The 12122-nt window shown below is 44.0% G+C and overlaps 1 protein-coding gene across 6 annotated transcripts in view; it reads left to right on the forward strand.

Moving 5' to 3' along the window:
• The window catches only part of SOX13 (SRY-box transcription factor 13), a 60752-nt gene that overhangs the window by 32985 nt on the left and 15645 nt on the right, over nt 1-12122 (forward strand). For 5 of the 6 annotated variants that reach the window (XM_082228147.1, XM_082228151.1, XM_082228150.1 and 2 more), the window contains 5 exons: nt 2543-2750; nt 4369-4474; nt 5550-5636; nt 8254-8426; nt 10649-10717. In XM_082228147.1, coding sequence (XP_082084273.1) covers nt 2544-2750; nt 4369-4474; nt 5550-5636; nt 8254-8426; nt 10649-10717 — 642 coding nt within the window. In that variant the 5' untranslated portion in view covers nt 2543. The other variant, XM_082228152.1, reaches the window with a different exon arrangement.

Here is a 12122-nt window from a genome sequence, read left to right on the forward strand (position 1 = left end):
CTGGAATGGCAGTAGGAGCCAAAAACCAAGCGGCGGAGGAAACCCAATAGCCTGAAAAGCACAATGATTTGTTCAGAGAAGGGCAAGGAACTGAGATAAAAAAGCCCTGCTAAGATCAGAAACTCTGGCGTGCACAGTGCCCCATTGTTCAGCTGTCACACTTCCTTTTACTTTATTGCTTTTGTCCAACACCCTATTGTTCCACTTCCTTTTGTCCCCTATTCAGTGTGCTGGCTTTTCATTACCCAGCCAGCCTTGTTGTTTTCATTTCTTTTGTCTGAAGTTCCTGAGAGGAAGGTTTTATTTTCAGCAGTTTGATTAATTCACAGCTTGAGACAGGCTTTGTTTGTTATGTAATTACTGCCCTGCGCTTTTCCAGAGCTACGAGTGGCAGGGATGGTGGCACTTGGCCAGTTGCAATGGCTGCTTTCACCCCCAAGCCCCCTTTTTGTGCTTCTGCGCCAGGAAATTGCATTGCTGTGCTTTTGGTTCTGATGGACCTGGAAAGTCCAAGCCAAAAGCCCTCTGAGGGCCAGTTCTCCTGTGGCATTAACATGATTCCTCTGCAAGGAAACACACATACAATGTGTGAATGCTGCTGTGTATATATGCCATTTTTACTCTGGGGCTCTGTCTTGTGCCCAATTCAGGAATTTTCTTTCATGCCAAATTCTGACCATGCCAAGGCATGTTTCTTTTTTTCTTTTTCTTTTTTATAAAATTTTTATTGGTTTTACAGAATTTTTTAGGAACAAACAAACACTTAAAAAGACATACAAACACGTATAACTTCATAACATTTTTTCATAAACCTCTTTTCCGGGACTCCCCCATACCCCCCCTTTCTGCATCCCAATGTCCAAAATTTTATAGCAACTCCCAATTGTTCCTTTCCACCTTCTGTCATCTTAGTCTTTTCTTTATTCTGACCTTATATCACTGTATCCCTTTAGTCCTGAAAACCACAACATTCTAACATTCATCAAGTTTATAATGGTCCTTAAGATAACTTTTAAATTTTCTCCATTCTTCTTCCGCCGTCTCCTTTCCCTGGTCACGGATTCTGCCTGTCATCTCAGCCAATGTCATATAGTCCATCACCTTCGTCTGCCATTCTTCCAGAGTGGGTAGATCTTGTGTCTTCCAATACTTTGCGATGAGTATTCTTGCTGCTGTTGTAGCATACATAAAAAAAGTTCTATCCCTTTTTGACACCAAATGGCCGGCGATGCCCAAGAGGAAGGCCTCTGGTTTTTTCAAGAAAGTACATTTAAGTACCTTTTTCATTTCATTATAGATCATTTCCCAGAAGGCCTTAATCTTTGGGCATGTCCACCAAAGGTGATAAAAGGTGCCTTCAGTCTCTTTACATTTCCAACACTTATTATCAGGCAAATGATAAATTTTTGCCAGCTTGACTGGGGTCATGTACCACCTGTAAACCATTTTCATAATGTTTTCCTTTAAGGCATTACATGCCGTAAATTTAATACCGGTGTTCCATAACCATTCCCAGTCAGCAGACATAATGTTATGACCAATGTCCTGTGCCCATTTAATCATAGCCGATTTAACTGTTTCATCTTGTGTATTCCATTTCAGCAGCAAGTTATACATTCTTGATAAATTCTTAGTATTGGGTTCTAACAATTCAGTCTCTAATTTTGATTTTTCCACCTGAAAGTCAATTTTCCTATCCTGTTTGAAAAACTCCATTATTTGATGATATTGAAGCCAATTTTGTACTTTATGTTTCATTTTCTCATAACTTTGCAATCTCACTTTATCTCCCTCCTGTTCCAAGATTTCCCAATATTTTGGCCATCCGACCTCCATATTGAGTTTCTTCACTGCTTTAGCTTCCACTGGAGACACCCATCTAGGGGTTTTGTTTTCCAACAGATCTTTGTACCTTATCCAAACATTATACAATGCTTTTCTAACAATATGATTTTTAAAGGCGCTATGCAGCTTAATTTTGTCATACCATAAATATGCGTGCCAACCAAATGCATTATTAAAGCCTTCCAGATCCAAGATGTCTGTGTTTTCGAGGAGCATCCACTCTTTCAGCCAGCAAAACGCTGCTGCCTCATAGTACAGTTTTAAATCCGGCAGGGCAAAGCCCCCTCTTTCTTTCGCGTCTGTCAATATTTTAAATTTGATTCTGGGTTTTTTGCCCTGCCAGACAAACTTCAAAATATCTTTCTGCCACCTCTTAAAACATTCCATCTTGTCAAGAATCTGCAAGGTCTGAAACAAAAATAACATTCTAGGCAATACGTTCATCTTAATCACTGCAATTCGGCCTAACATTGACAATTTCAAATTTGACCATATTTCTAGATCTTTTTTGATTTCTGACCAGCATTTTTCGTAATTATCCTTATACAAATTCAAATTTTTAGTTGTCAAATAAACCCCTAGATATTTCACCTTCTTGACCACCGTCAACCCTGCCAAGGCATGTTTCTTTGGCAAATCCATCAATGTGATGTTTTCCTACCTTTCCCCCCTCTTTCCCCTCTCCCTCTCCCCACAGGATGTCCATGAGGAGCCCTGCCTCTCCTCAGCTGGAGCTCGATGGAGCTGGGAACATGGTGAACTGCAGCATTAAGATAGAAGAGAAGACTGAGAGCTGCTACCAGTCTACACAGGGGGAGGTGACTGGTGCTCCTCCTGGCTCTGAGGAACCACACAATTCACCATCGCCACTGAGTGAAGTTACTGAGCCCCAAACACTTCCACAGGTGGGACAAAGTCTATTGGCTTCCATCTTTCCTCCTTGTCTTGAGGCAGGGCACTCCACATTTTCTGCACTCAAAGCACCTAAGCCAGGCCACTAGGATGTATAATTCCACTCAGATCTGGCCCAAGACACTCAGGTAGAGCAGTACATGGTCTCTACACGGAGACTCTTACACACAGACCTTCCCCCATTGCATTACAAATTCAACAATAATAAATTAAATATCTAATAACGGACACCTCAAATCAGATTCCAGAAGTGGCCACCTTACTTTAGCTAGTGGTTGAACTAGCTCAGAGTGAGTTTCTGATATTACATTAGCATTTGTGAATATGGGTATGTGGCCTGCCTCCTGGTGTTTTGGTTTATACATAGAAGCAGCCGGCAGCATCACTGTATAGTATGTAGGATTTCAGTGTCCTGTCCCCCCCACCCCCGGCAGTTCTCTCACTCGAAGTTGCTAATTTGCTTTGCTTGGGATACACACACACGCGCGCACACACACACACACACACACACAGGAAGGAATTCAAAATGTTAAGTTGACACGGTGAGCTGCCCCTCAACACTACTGCTCAAGTCAAAATAGGGGGCCCTCATGACTGTTTTGACAGTTGACTGACCTGCTGGGATCGTGGATCTCCTGTATTTTGAATGTGTAGCAGTAGAAACCCTCATCTAAACAGCTAGGTGTACATCTTTCAAAAAATGGCCTGGCCATTAAATTTTTGCTCCCTTAAGACACATGTTGTAAAAAAGTGGGGGGAAATGCTCAAGACAGTGATTTTGGGATTTATTTATTTTTTGTTAATCAAAGGGGAGGGACTATGATTCAATAACTGGCATGTCCAGCCTTTTAAATTGTCATTCCTCTCCTGTGGAATCCTCTCCCTAGTGAGGGTTAGTAACACCCTTTTGGCACCAGATAAAAACCTATCTCTTCTCCCAGGAATCTGATGGATTGTGATCAGTGTTTTGCTGTTTACTGCAAATTGTTTTGTTGCTACTGAAGTTCTGCAGTTTGGGGGCCACTGTATTGCTTTATTGTAATGTGCAATATTTATTTTTAATGCTTGGCCTTAACTCTGAACTTTTTGCAAGTTGTTTAGAGACCCTTTTGTAATGAGCAACCACTAAGTTAAATAATTATAGGTGCCTCTTCCTAAGATTTGGGTGAGCCACTACCACTCACAGTAGAAGAGTACTGGGCTAGTTTTCCCATCTATGATGTTTTGACATCCGAGCCATAATTTAATGTTTACTTTTCCTTTTTAAATCCACAGTCTTGAAAAAGGTGTAACTTTTCCAAACAGTTCCATAGGTTTTTGTTCTTCCCTCCCTCAGCTACTATAATGGCTGACCCACATACTATTGCAGCAATTTGATTTTGTCCTTGCTTTGTGAGTTGAAAAGATTTTTGGGTGGGTGCGACACAATCTTCTCATTTTCGAAATGAGCACCCTGATTCACCAGGCGAGTTTGCAGCTCATTGACTCAAGAGGATGCTCAAACACACCCTGCAGAGAAGGAAGATTTCATGAGGATCAGCTCTATCTGTTATCCTTTCCTTTTTAATTTCCTGAAGGCTATTGGTGATTCAATGGCTCGCTCTCTTTCAGGAATCTGCATCTCCAGTGGACAAGGCTTTAGACTCCAGGAACTCTGCATTTGAGGTGGCAGTGAGCAACCGGGAAAAATTGGATTTCAACAGAAACTTAAAAGAAGGTGGGAAGGGTGCTTTACAACCATTGCGTTCAGTTAAGTCCACCTCCTTCATTCTTGCCATCTTTTCTAGGAAGAGGCCATAAATGCATGGCAGAACACAAGCATTCACAGGGTACAAGATTCATGGCATCTCTAGTTAAAATCCCTTGTGTTGCAAAGTAGGAAAAGAACTTGCTGGAAGGGCCTTGTGCAGGTCCTGTCAAGAGGGAGGCAGATGATTGGCTTGGATGCAGTGAAAGGTAGCTACTCATATATCCAGTAGTGGGTGGTGTGGTAGGGCAGAGCTATGGAGCCATCCTCCTGGCACCTTCAATGTTTCAGTTTGCCTGGAAGAGGGGCAGCAAGGAACAATGAGGTTGGGGCTGCACAGTTGCAGCGTTGGAGCCATTCTGGTGCTCCTGTCAACGCATCTTACAGGCCCCACCTCATTGCTGCTGTGCCTCACCCAGATAAGCTGTAGTGGCGACATTGTCAGGATGGCGGCTCTACATCCCAGCTGCACCATGCTGGCCCCTTCCACTTGAATCATTTCCTTTTTGGAGTGGCTCCTTTGCTGCAGGTGGATGTAGTTATACTAACAAATGTGCATAATAATTTTAGAATGTTCATACTGGATCGAATAGTCCGTCCATCCAAGTGTCATGACTTAAAGAGTAAATAACACAGTGGTACCTCAGTTGTCAAATGTAATCCATTCCAGAAGACTGTTCAACTTCTGAAGCCATTCGACTTCTGAGGCACGTTCGAAAATGGAAGCATTCACTTCTGGGTTTTCGGCATTCGAAAATTGAAAGATTCAGCTTCCGAGACACTAAAAAACTGAAGTATTTAGATATAGAATAATCGATCCCCTTCCTTCAGTCCCACCTTTCAGCAGTTGGTTTCTTAAAAAGGCCTAATCATCTTGACCACTGAGGAATCTGTCCTTGGAGATTTGTCCTCCATGAGCTGATCCAGTCATCATTTTTGTTGTTCCATATGATGAATGTATTGTTTAACATAAACTCTGCAACTTTTCTACTTTCAAATCAGAAAGCCACCTACATGTTATACACTAACATTCTTATTTCTACAGTGATGCCGACCATTGAGAAGTTACTGTCCAGTGACTGGAAAGAGAGACTTCTGGGGAAAAATCCAATGGAATCCAAAGATGTGAAAGGTGAGCATCTGGTCTGGTTTGGCTGGGACTGCGTTAAGGCCCAGACCACAGAGAGCAGGCATAATTTGTTCTATTGGTTAGAGAGTGACAGTATTGGACCCCTAGCCCCTCTTTCCCCCACATCAGTTAAGTTAAATTGCAAAGCCTACTCATAGTCATTGAATTAATATCACCATAGCTCATAAAGCTTTGCCTTATTACAGAGGATACAAAACCAATGAAATATAAGACATGGCTTCCCATCATTAGCTAGTGTATTTTGCGAATGTATGTTCTAATACAAGGGTGGGGAACCTAAGGCCCTCCAGAAGTTGCTGGATTACTGCTCCCATAATCCCTGACCTTGCAGACTGGGGATGATGGGAGTTGTAGTCCTACAACACATGGTGCAAGAACAGGTCCCCAACCCCTGGTCTTCGGTGAGAATTGTATATAATTCACAAAACTGATTGCATGTGGCAGTTTGCTAGGAATAGGCCCCAGAACAAAATCCGTGTTGGGCTGGTTCACTGCAAGGTGGAACCAAAGTTTGTTCCATCCCATTTCCATTCAGGTTTTCAAGGACCAATCTACATATATAATCTTTAAATCCCACACAGAATACTTTGACATAAGAAATTAAGGGGAAAAAGTAAGGAGGTCCAAATTGTTTGTGCTCAAAGGTGGTCAAAGAGCTATTTGCCTGCCATCTTTTCTCATTTTATTTTTTTTAAATCATCTGCCTAAGAGCATTTAGCTAACTCAAAGGGCTCCTGCCACTACATGCATTGAAATCGGTGTAGCAAGTAATGGCAGGTCTTGATGATGTGCTGCTGTTCTCTGGAAAATTTTGCATTCATTTTATATTTTACATTCACCCCCCACCACACCACCTTTAAAGTCTTTGTAAAATATGTAAAATACACTTAAAATGTATGTAGGATAGCAACATTCCCCCCAAGAGTGACAACACATCATTAAAAATGGATCAATCCTAGTGGGATTTGCCACATGGATTTCAATTGGTACAGCAGAAGCAGCCCCATGCACTAGTTAGCTGCTTTTAGGCAACTGGAATCGCTTTTGAAGGAAGACAGGCCGGCCAGCCTTGAACCACCTCATAAGAAAATTCATAAGAGATTGGGAATCCAGTCCTGTATGGGTTCCAGAGTGAATCCTTGCCCTGAGCATAACATTTGTCCAGGCCGATGGGATCAGGTCTGTCCACTTTAGAATCATGGCTTGCTGGATTCCTCTTTGATCCTCAGAAATCTTGACTGAGTTTGAATTGATCCGTATAGCAGCTAATCAATAAAATCTGCATTTATCTGCATACAGAACAATAGTTCTGAAGGAGGGGAAAGGCATGGATGTGTCCCAGCAGGAGCCATCTTAGAAAAGGCATTTTCTCCTGGGTGGGAGAGTGATGGTGGAATGCCTTATCTGAGAAGGTGCCTCCCCGCTCCCCAATTTTGTGAGTACCTGCGTTAAAATGAATTGATGATGATGATGATGATTTTAAAAATCTGCTACCTGATCAATTGCAGCCACCTTTTTAATGAATCAAAAGATATGCAGCCAGCTATGCTTAATTGATTATTATACCGTATTTTTCGCCCTATAGGACGCACCTTTTCCCCTCCAAAAATGAAGGGGAAATGTGTGTGCGTCCTATGGGGCGAATGCAGGCTTTCACTGAAGCCTGGAGAGCGAGAGGGGTCGGTGCACACCGATCTCTCTCACTCTCCAGGCTTCAGGAGAGCCTGACCGCCAGCCCCACAAGCTCGGGGGACAGCGGGGAGGCGGAACGACGCCATCCCGCTGTCCCCTGACCTGGTTTGGAGGCTGGCGGCGGGCTTCCCCCTCCCCCAGCCCCGCAAGCTCCCAGAGTGGGCTTCGCTCAGCTCTCTGCAAGTTGTGGGAGCCCGGCGCGACTTCATGCTGGGCTCCCACGGGTTGCGGAGAGCTTCCTGTTCTGGGGGCTGGGGTCGGAGGAAGCTCGGGCTTCCCCTGCCCCAGCCCCGTGCCTGGGGGGGGGGATAATTTCCCCCCCTTTATTTCCCCCCCAAAAAATCTAGGTGTGTCCTATGGGCCGGTGCGTCCTATAGGGCGAAAAATACGGTACATTGCAGACCTAGATTTATCCAACTCTCGGGGGGCAGGGAGCTATGTGTTTAAAGAATGTGTGAAGGCGGTTGTGTGGCTTGATCAGCCAGCCCTGCCTTTCTTGCCCGTGTGTAGCAGTGCCAACCCATGCCATCTGCACATATGGCTGATATGTGAAGGGGCTCTACCTGCCCATTGATGTACACAGGCAGAACGTCATGCGAAGGTGGGACCCTGACTGCTGCCTCCCACCAATTCATGGGGACGTCTGTGTGTGCAGATGAGCATGTGAGTAGATCCCCTTCATAAACTGACGGAACAGGGAGCCTTGATCCCTGTGCAAATAGTCATCAGGCACAGGGCTAATCTACCTAGTCCCCTTACACTTTCTTTCATTGTGTGTGTGTTGTTTGAACCACCTTCACTCTCCACAAAGTTCTTAATGAATTACATGTCGCAGACCTAAATTTACAAGCTCTCTTCCTGTCCTTCTTCCTCTTCCTCTTTTCCTTTGGGCTCTTGTTTGTCCCAGGAACCCAAGAAAGCCTGGCAGAGAAGGAGTTGCAGCTGCTGGTCATGATTAACCAGCTGTCCATCCTGCGGGACCAGCTGCTGACTGCCCACTCGGAGCAGAAGAACATGGCAGCTATGCTGTTTGAGAAGCAGCAGCAACAGATGGAACTGGCCAGGCAGCAGCAGGAACAGGTAGGAAGTAGAACACAACTTTGGGGCTGTGTTTGCCCTTCTCAACCTTTGAGATAGGTCTTCAGGAAGTGGCTTGGATGCAGCTTGGCCAGAGCCCATGTGACCTTGGCAAAGAATTTTGTCAATTCTGTCCCTGATATAATAGTGCTACAGGAGTTACTGACACTTTACATATCTCAAGTGATTTAGGGGCGAAAAAATTTAGAAGTAGTGTAGCTGGTGTGGGAGTCACAATGCAGTGAGAGTCACTCACACAATCTGTTCTAAAGCACTAAAAGCCTTACTACACAGGTAGGTGCCAAGTAAGTTTTACTAGGTACAAATCCATCGAAATTAATCAAGATGACTCAGTTAGGACCAGTAACATCAGTGGATTGACTCTGGATTGACTCTGGTTAAAACTGAGTTGAATATCACCCTTATTTGGAATGGGAAAACTGGTGTAAAGTGAACAGGTTCTCAAGTCACATATTATCTTCTGGTGATGCTGGTAGGAATAGGTAGATTTGGGCTACTGTATGGTGACTGCTGGTAGGAATAGGTAGATTTGGGCTACTGTATGGTGACAGGGAAGAGTTAAAAGTTTTATTAGCTCTGGCCATACACAGCATAATCCTATGCATATTTAATCTGGTGCAAGCCGCACTAGGATTACAATTGTAGACTTAAAAAATGGAATACAGTTATAATTACACAGTATTTGCAATCATGAGAATTTGGGGGTGAGTGGGAGAACCAGCTATTAATGATAGTAACTTTTCCCCATGCATGTAGAATTCAGCCCCACAAACTACTTACAATGAGCTGCATGAATTATAAATGTAGTTTGATCAATGCCTATAGAACTGTAATGCTTAAGTGCAATTATGACCACTTTACAGTGATTTGTGAATCACATTGATTCATCTCTCTGTATATCCTTGCCTGTTGGAATTCTCAGATCCTCATGTTAAAAAGTGTACAGTTTCCATGGTATGTGTGAATATGGAGGAAAAATTAGGAAAACATACAGAACAAAAAGGAAAGTTTTTTTTAAAAAACACCAAAACTAAAGAAAACATTATTGTTTCAAGCTTGTGATTTCCAAGTCCATCAGTCAAGACTTTTCAAAGGTTCATTTCCCCATTTTAAGGTGTATAATGATCAAGCAGTTGTTAACATGGAAGAATAATTGCAACATGCACGTCAGCTGCACTTTGACACCTGTTGTATTTCTGAAATGATAAACCAAGTAGCAGTCATAGTTATGTACAAATTAGTTGCCAGTTTATATTCCTCATAGGACTAAGACAAGTTGACAGCCCCTGTGGGATACAATGGAACCTCGACTTACATACGCCTCGTCTTGCGGACGTTCCAAGTTGCGTCCGCGGCAAATCCAGAAGTAATCACCGGGTTTGCCACGATTCACGCATGCACGGAAGCGGCTTCTGCCATCTGTATGTGCGCAGAAGTGGCTGCCGCTGAATGTGCAGGCGCACAAGATGTCTCTTCTAACGTACTGTTTTGACCAGTGGACGGACCTCTGGAACTGAACAATTTTAAGAAAATGAGATTCCAGAGGAGTGGGCATATAAGTTTGCTGCGGCAAAGAAGATGAAATCTCCTGTGAAGTCATCAAAACTACCTATTTTATTGCCACTTGAGTCTTTTAAGTAAGGACAGTCATTTACTTCATCAGGTGTGGTTATGCATTGCAGTGCTACCAAATTTGAGAGAGAGAGAGCCTTCATAATTTAGAAGTAATCCCAAGAGCTTAGATTTTAGGATGAGGTTAGGTATTGGGATACCACTGCCTAACTCCAACTCTGCAGAACCATCAAATGCTACCACTTTTCAGGCCCAGTTCTAATGTAATGCTGTACACATTATATCAGGGGACATGAGCCTGTGGTCCTCCAGTTGTTGCTGGATATCTGGATAGCTGCAGGTTCCTCACCCTGCATTATATTCTTGTTTTCTGCTCTATAGTGTGCAAATCTGATACCAGATTGATTCAAATAATGTGCTCATTCACCTCTTCCTTACAAATACTCAAGCTTGGCTTGTGGAAGGGCTGGGAAGTTCTCCTTTGTGATAAAGATGGAGAAGCGCTTGGGAAAGCTGGATGGGAAGCGTCATGTGTCTTGAGGTTCTCAATGCCTGGTTCATAGGCAGCAGCTCTCATGGGCTGCCTGTGTTCATTTGGCCCCTTGGCCCTTCATAGTCTTCTCCTCTTGCAGATTGCCAAGCAACAGCAACAGCTGATCCAGCAGCAACACAAGATCAACCTGCTACAGCAGCAAATCCAGGTAAAAGGGGTCTCCTTTCCCCCTGCACATAGCAAGGAAGATAGACTGAAAATCAGGAGACAAAGGTTTGGCACCTGGCTCTGCCAGATGTTCCCTGTGTAACTAGGTTAGGAGTGTCACGTGAATTCTTTTTCTAGCTGTCCAGAAATTAATATAGAAGCAGGACAATAGTGAATTGAACATGGATTCAAATCGTAAGATAGGTCTGCCAATGGCTGCAAATCTAAACCCCTTATTTAAAAGTAAATCCCATCAAAATCCATGGGTCTCACTTCAAAGTGAATGTGTTTTAGACTGGGGTGTACAGTGGTGCCTCGCAAGACGAAAAGAATCCGTTCCGTGATTCTCTTTGTCTAGCGGTTTTTTCGTCTTGCGAAGCAAGCCCATTGACGGATTAGAGAATTAGTGCTATTAGCGGCTTTTAGCGGCTTATCAGCTTATCGGATCAGCTGATAAGCAGCTTAGCGGCTTAGAAAAAGGGGGGAGGGGAAAAACCCCGCAGGAACTCGCAAGACATTTTCGTCTTGTGAAGCAAGCCCATAGGAGATTCGTTTTGCGAAGCACCTCCAAAACGGAAAACTCTTTCGTCTAGCGAGTTTTCCGTCTTGCGAGGCATTCGTCTTGCGGGGCACCACTGTATGTTGTACATCAGGGGTAGGTAATCTTGTGGCCCACAGTTCTGATTAGGCTTGCCATGCTTCCCCATTTGGTCTCTGAGCCCACCTGCCTTATACCTGAAGTCATCTATGACATCAGTTATGGGGCAGGTAAAGATTTTTTTTTTTTAGCTATAAAGGGGCTGGTGGCACCTGCAAAGCCCTGTGCATATTGCCCTGTGCAGCTCTTTGCAAGCCTTGGCAATTGTCTGATCGCTGGTGTTTGCAGATAGCTGTGTATATAGTGCTTTAAAGCCCTAACAACCAGCTAATCATCAGGGCTTCAAAGCACCACATGTGGCTCTCTGCAAGGACTCAAGAGCAGCTGATTGTTACCCTTTTAGTAGAAGATTCCAGGGATTGAACCCAGGACATTCCGCATTCAAAGCACGTGCTCTACCACTAAGCCATAGGCCCTTCACTTTGAAGGCAAATTGATCAAAGCCATTGTGCAGAGGGGAGGTCCTAATTTGCCTCCTGCACTGCAGCCCAATTCGCCCTCCTGCATTGCAAATTCCCACCATCCCATCCCTTCTGGCTCCCTTGAGCACAGAAAAGGAAAAAAATGGCACTGGAAATGCATTTTCCCATCTCATTCTCACTGTAGCTTCAGCCTTCCCTCCACTGCAGTATGGCGTGGTTGTACCTCCATAGATATGTTGGGAGGGTACAGAAAGGTTGGCGGTTCGAATCCCCGAGACAGGGTGAGCTCCCGTTGCTCGGTCCCTGCTCCTGCCCACCTAGCAGTT

This window comes from Podarcis vaucheri, assembly GCF_965113315.1.
Source record: "Podarcis vaucheri genome assembly, chromosome: 6".
NCBI lineage: Eukaryota > Metazoa > Chordata > Lepidosauria > Squamata > Lacertidae > Podarcis > Podarcis vaucheri.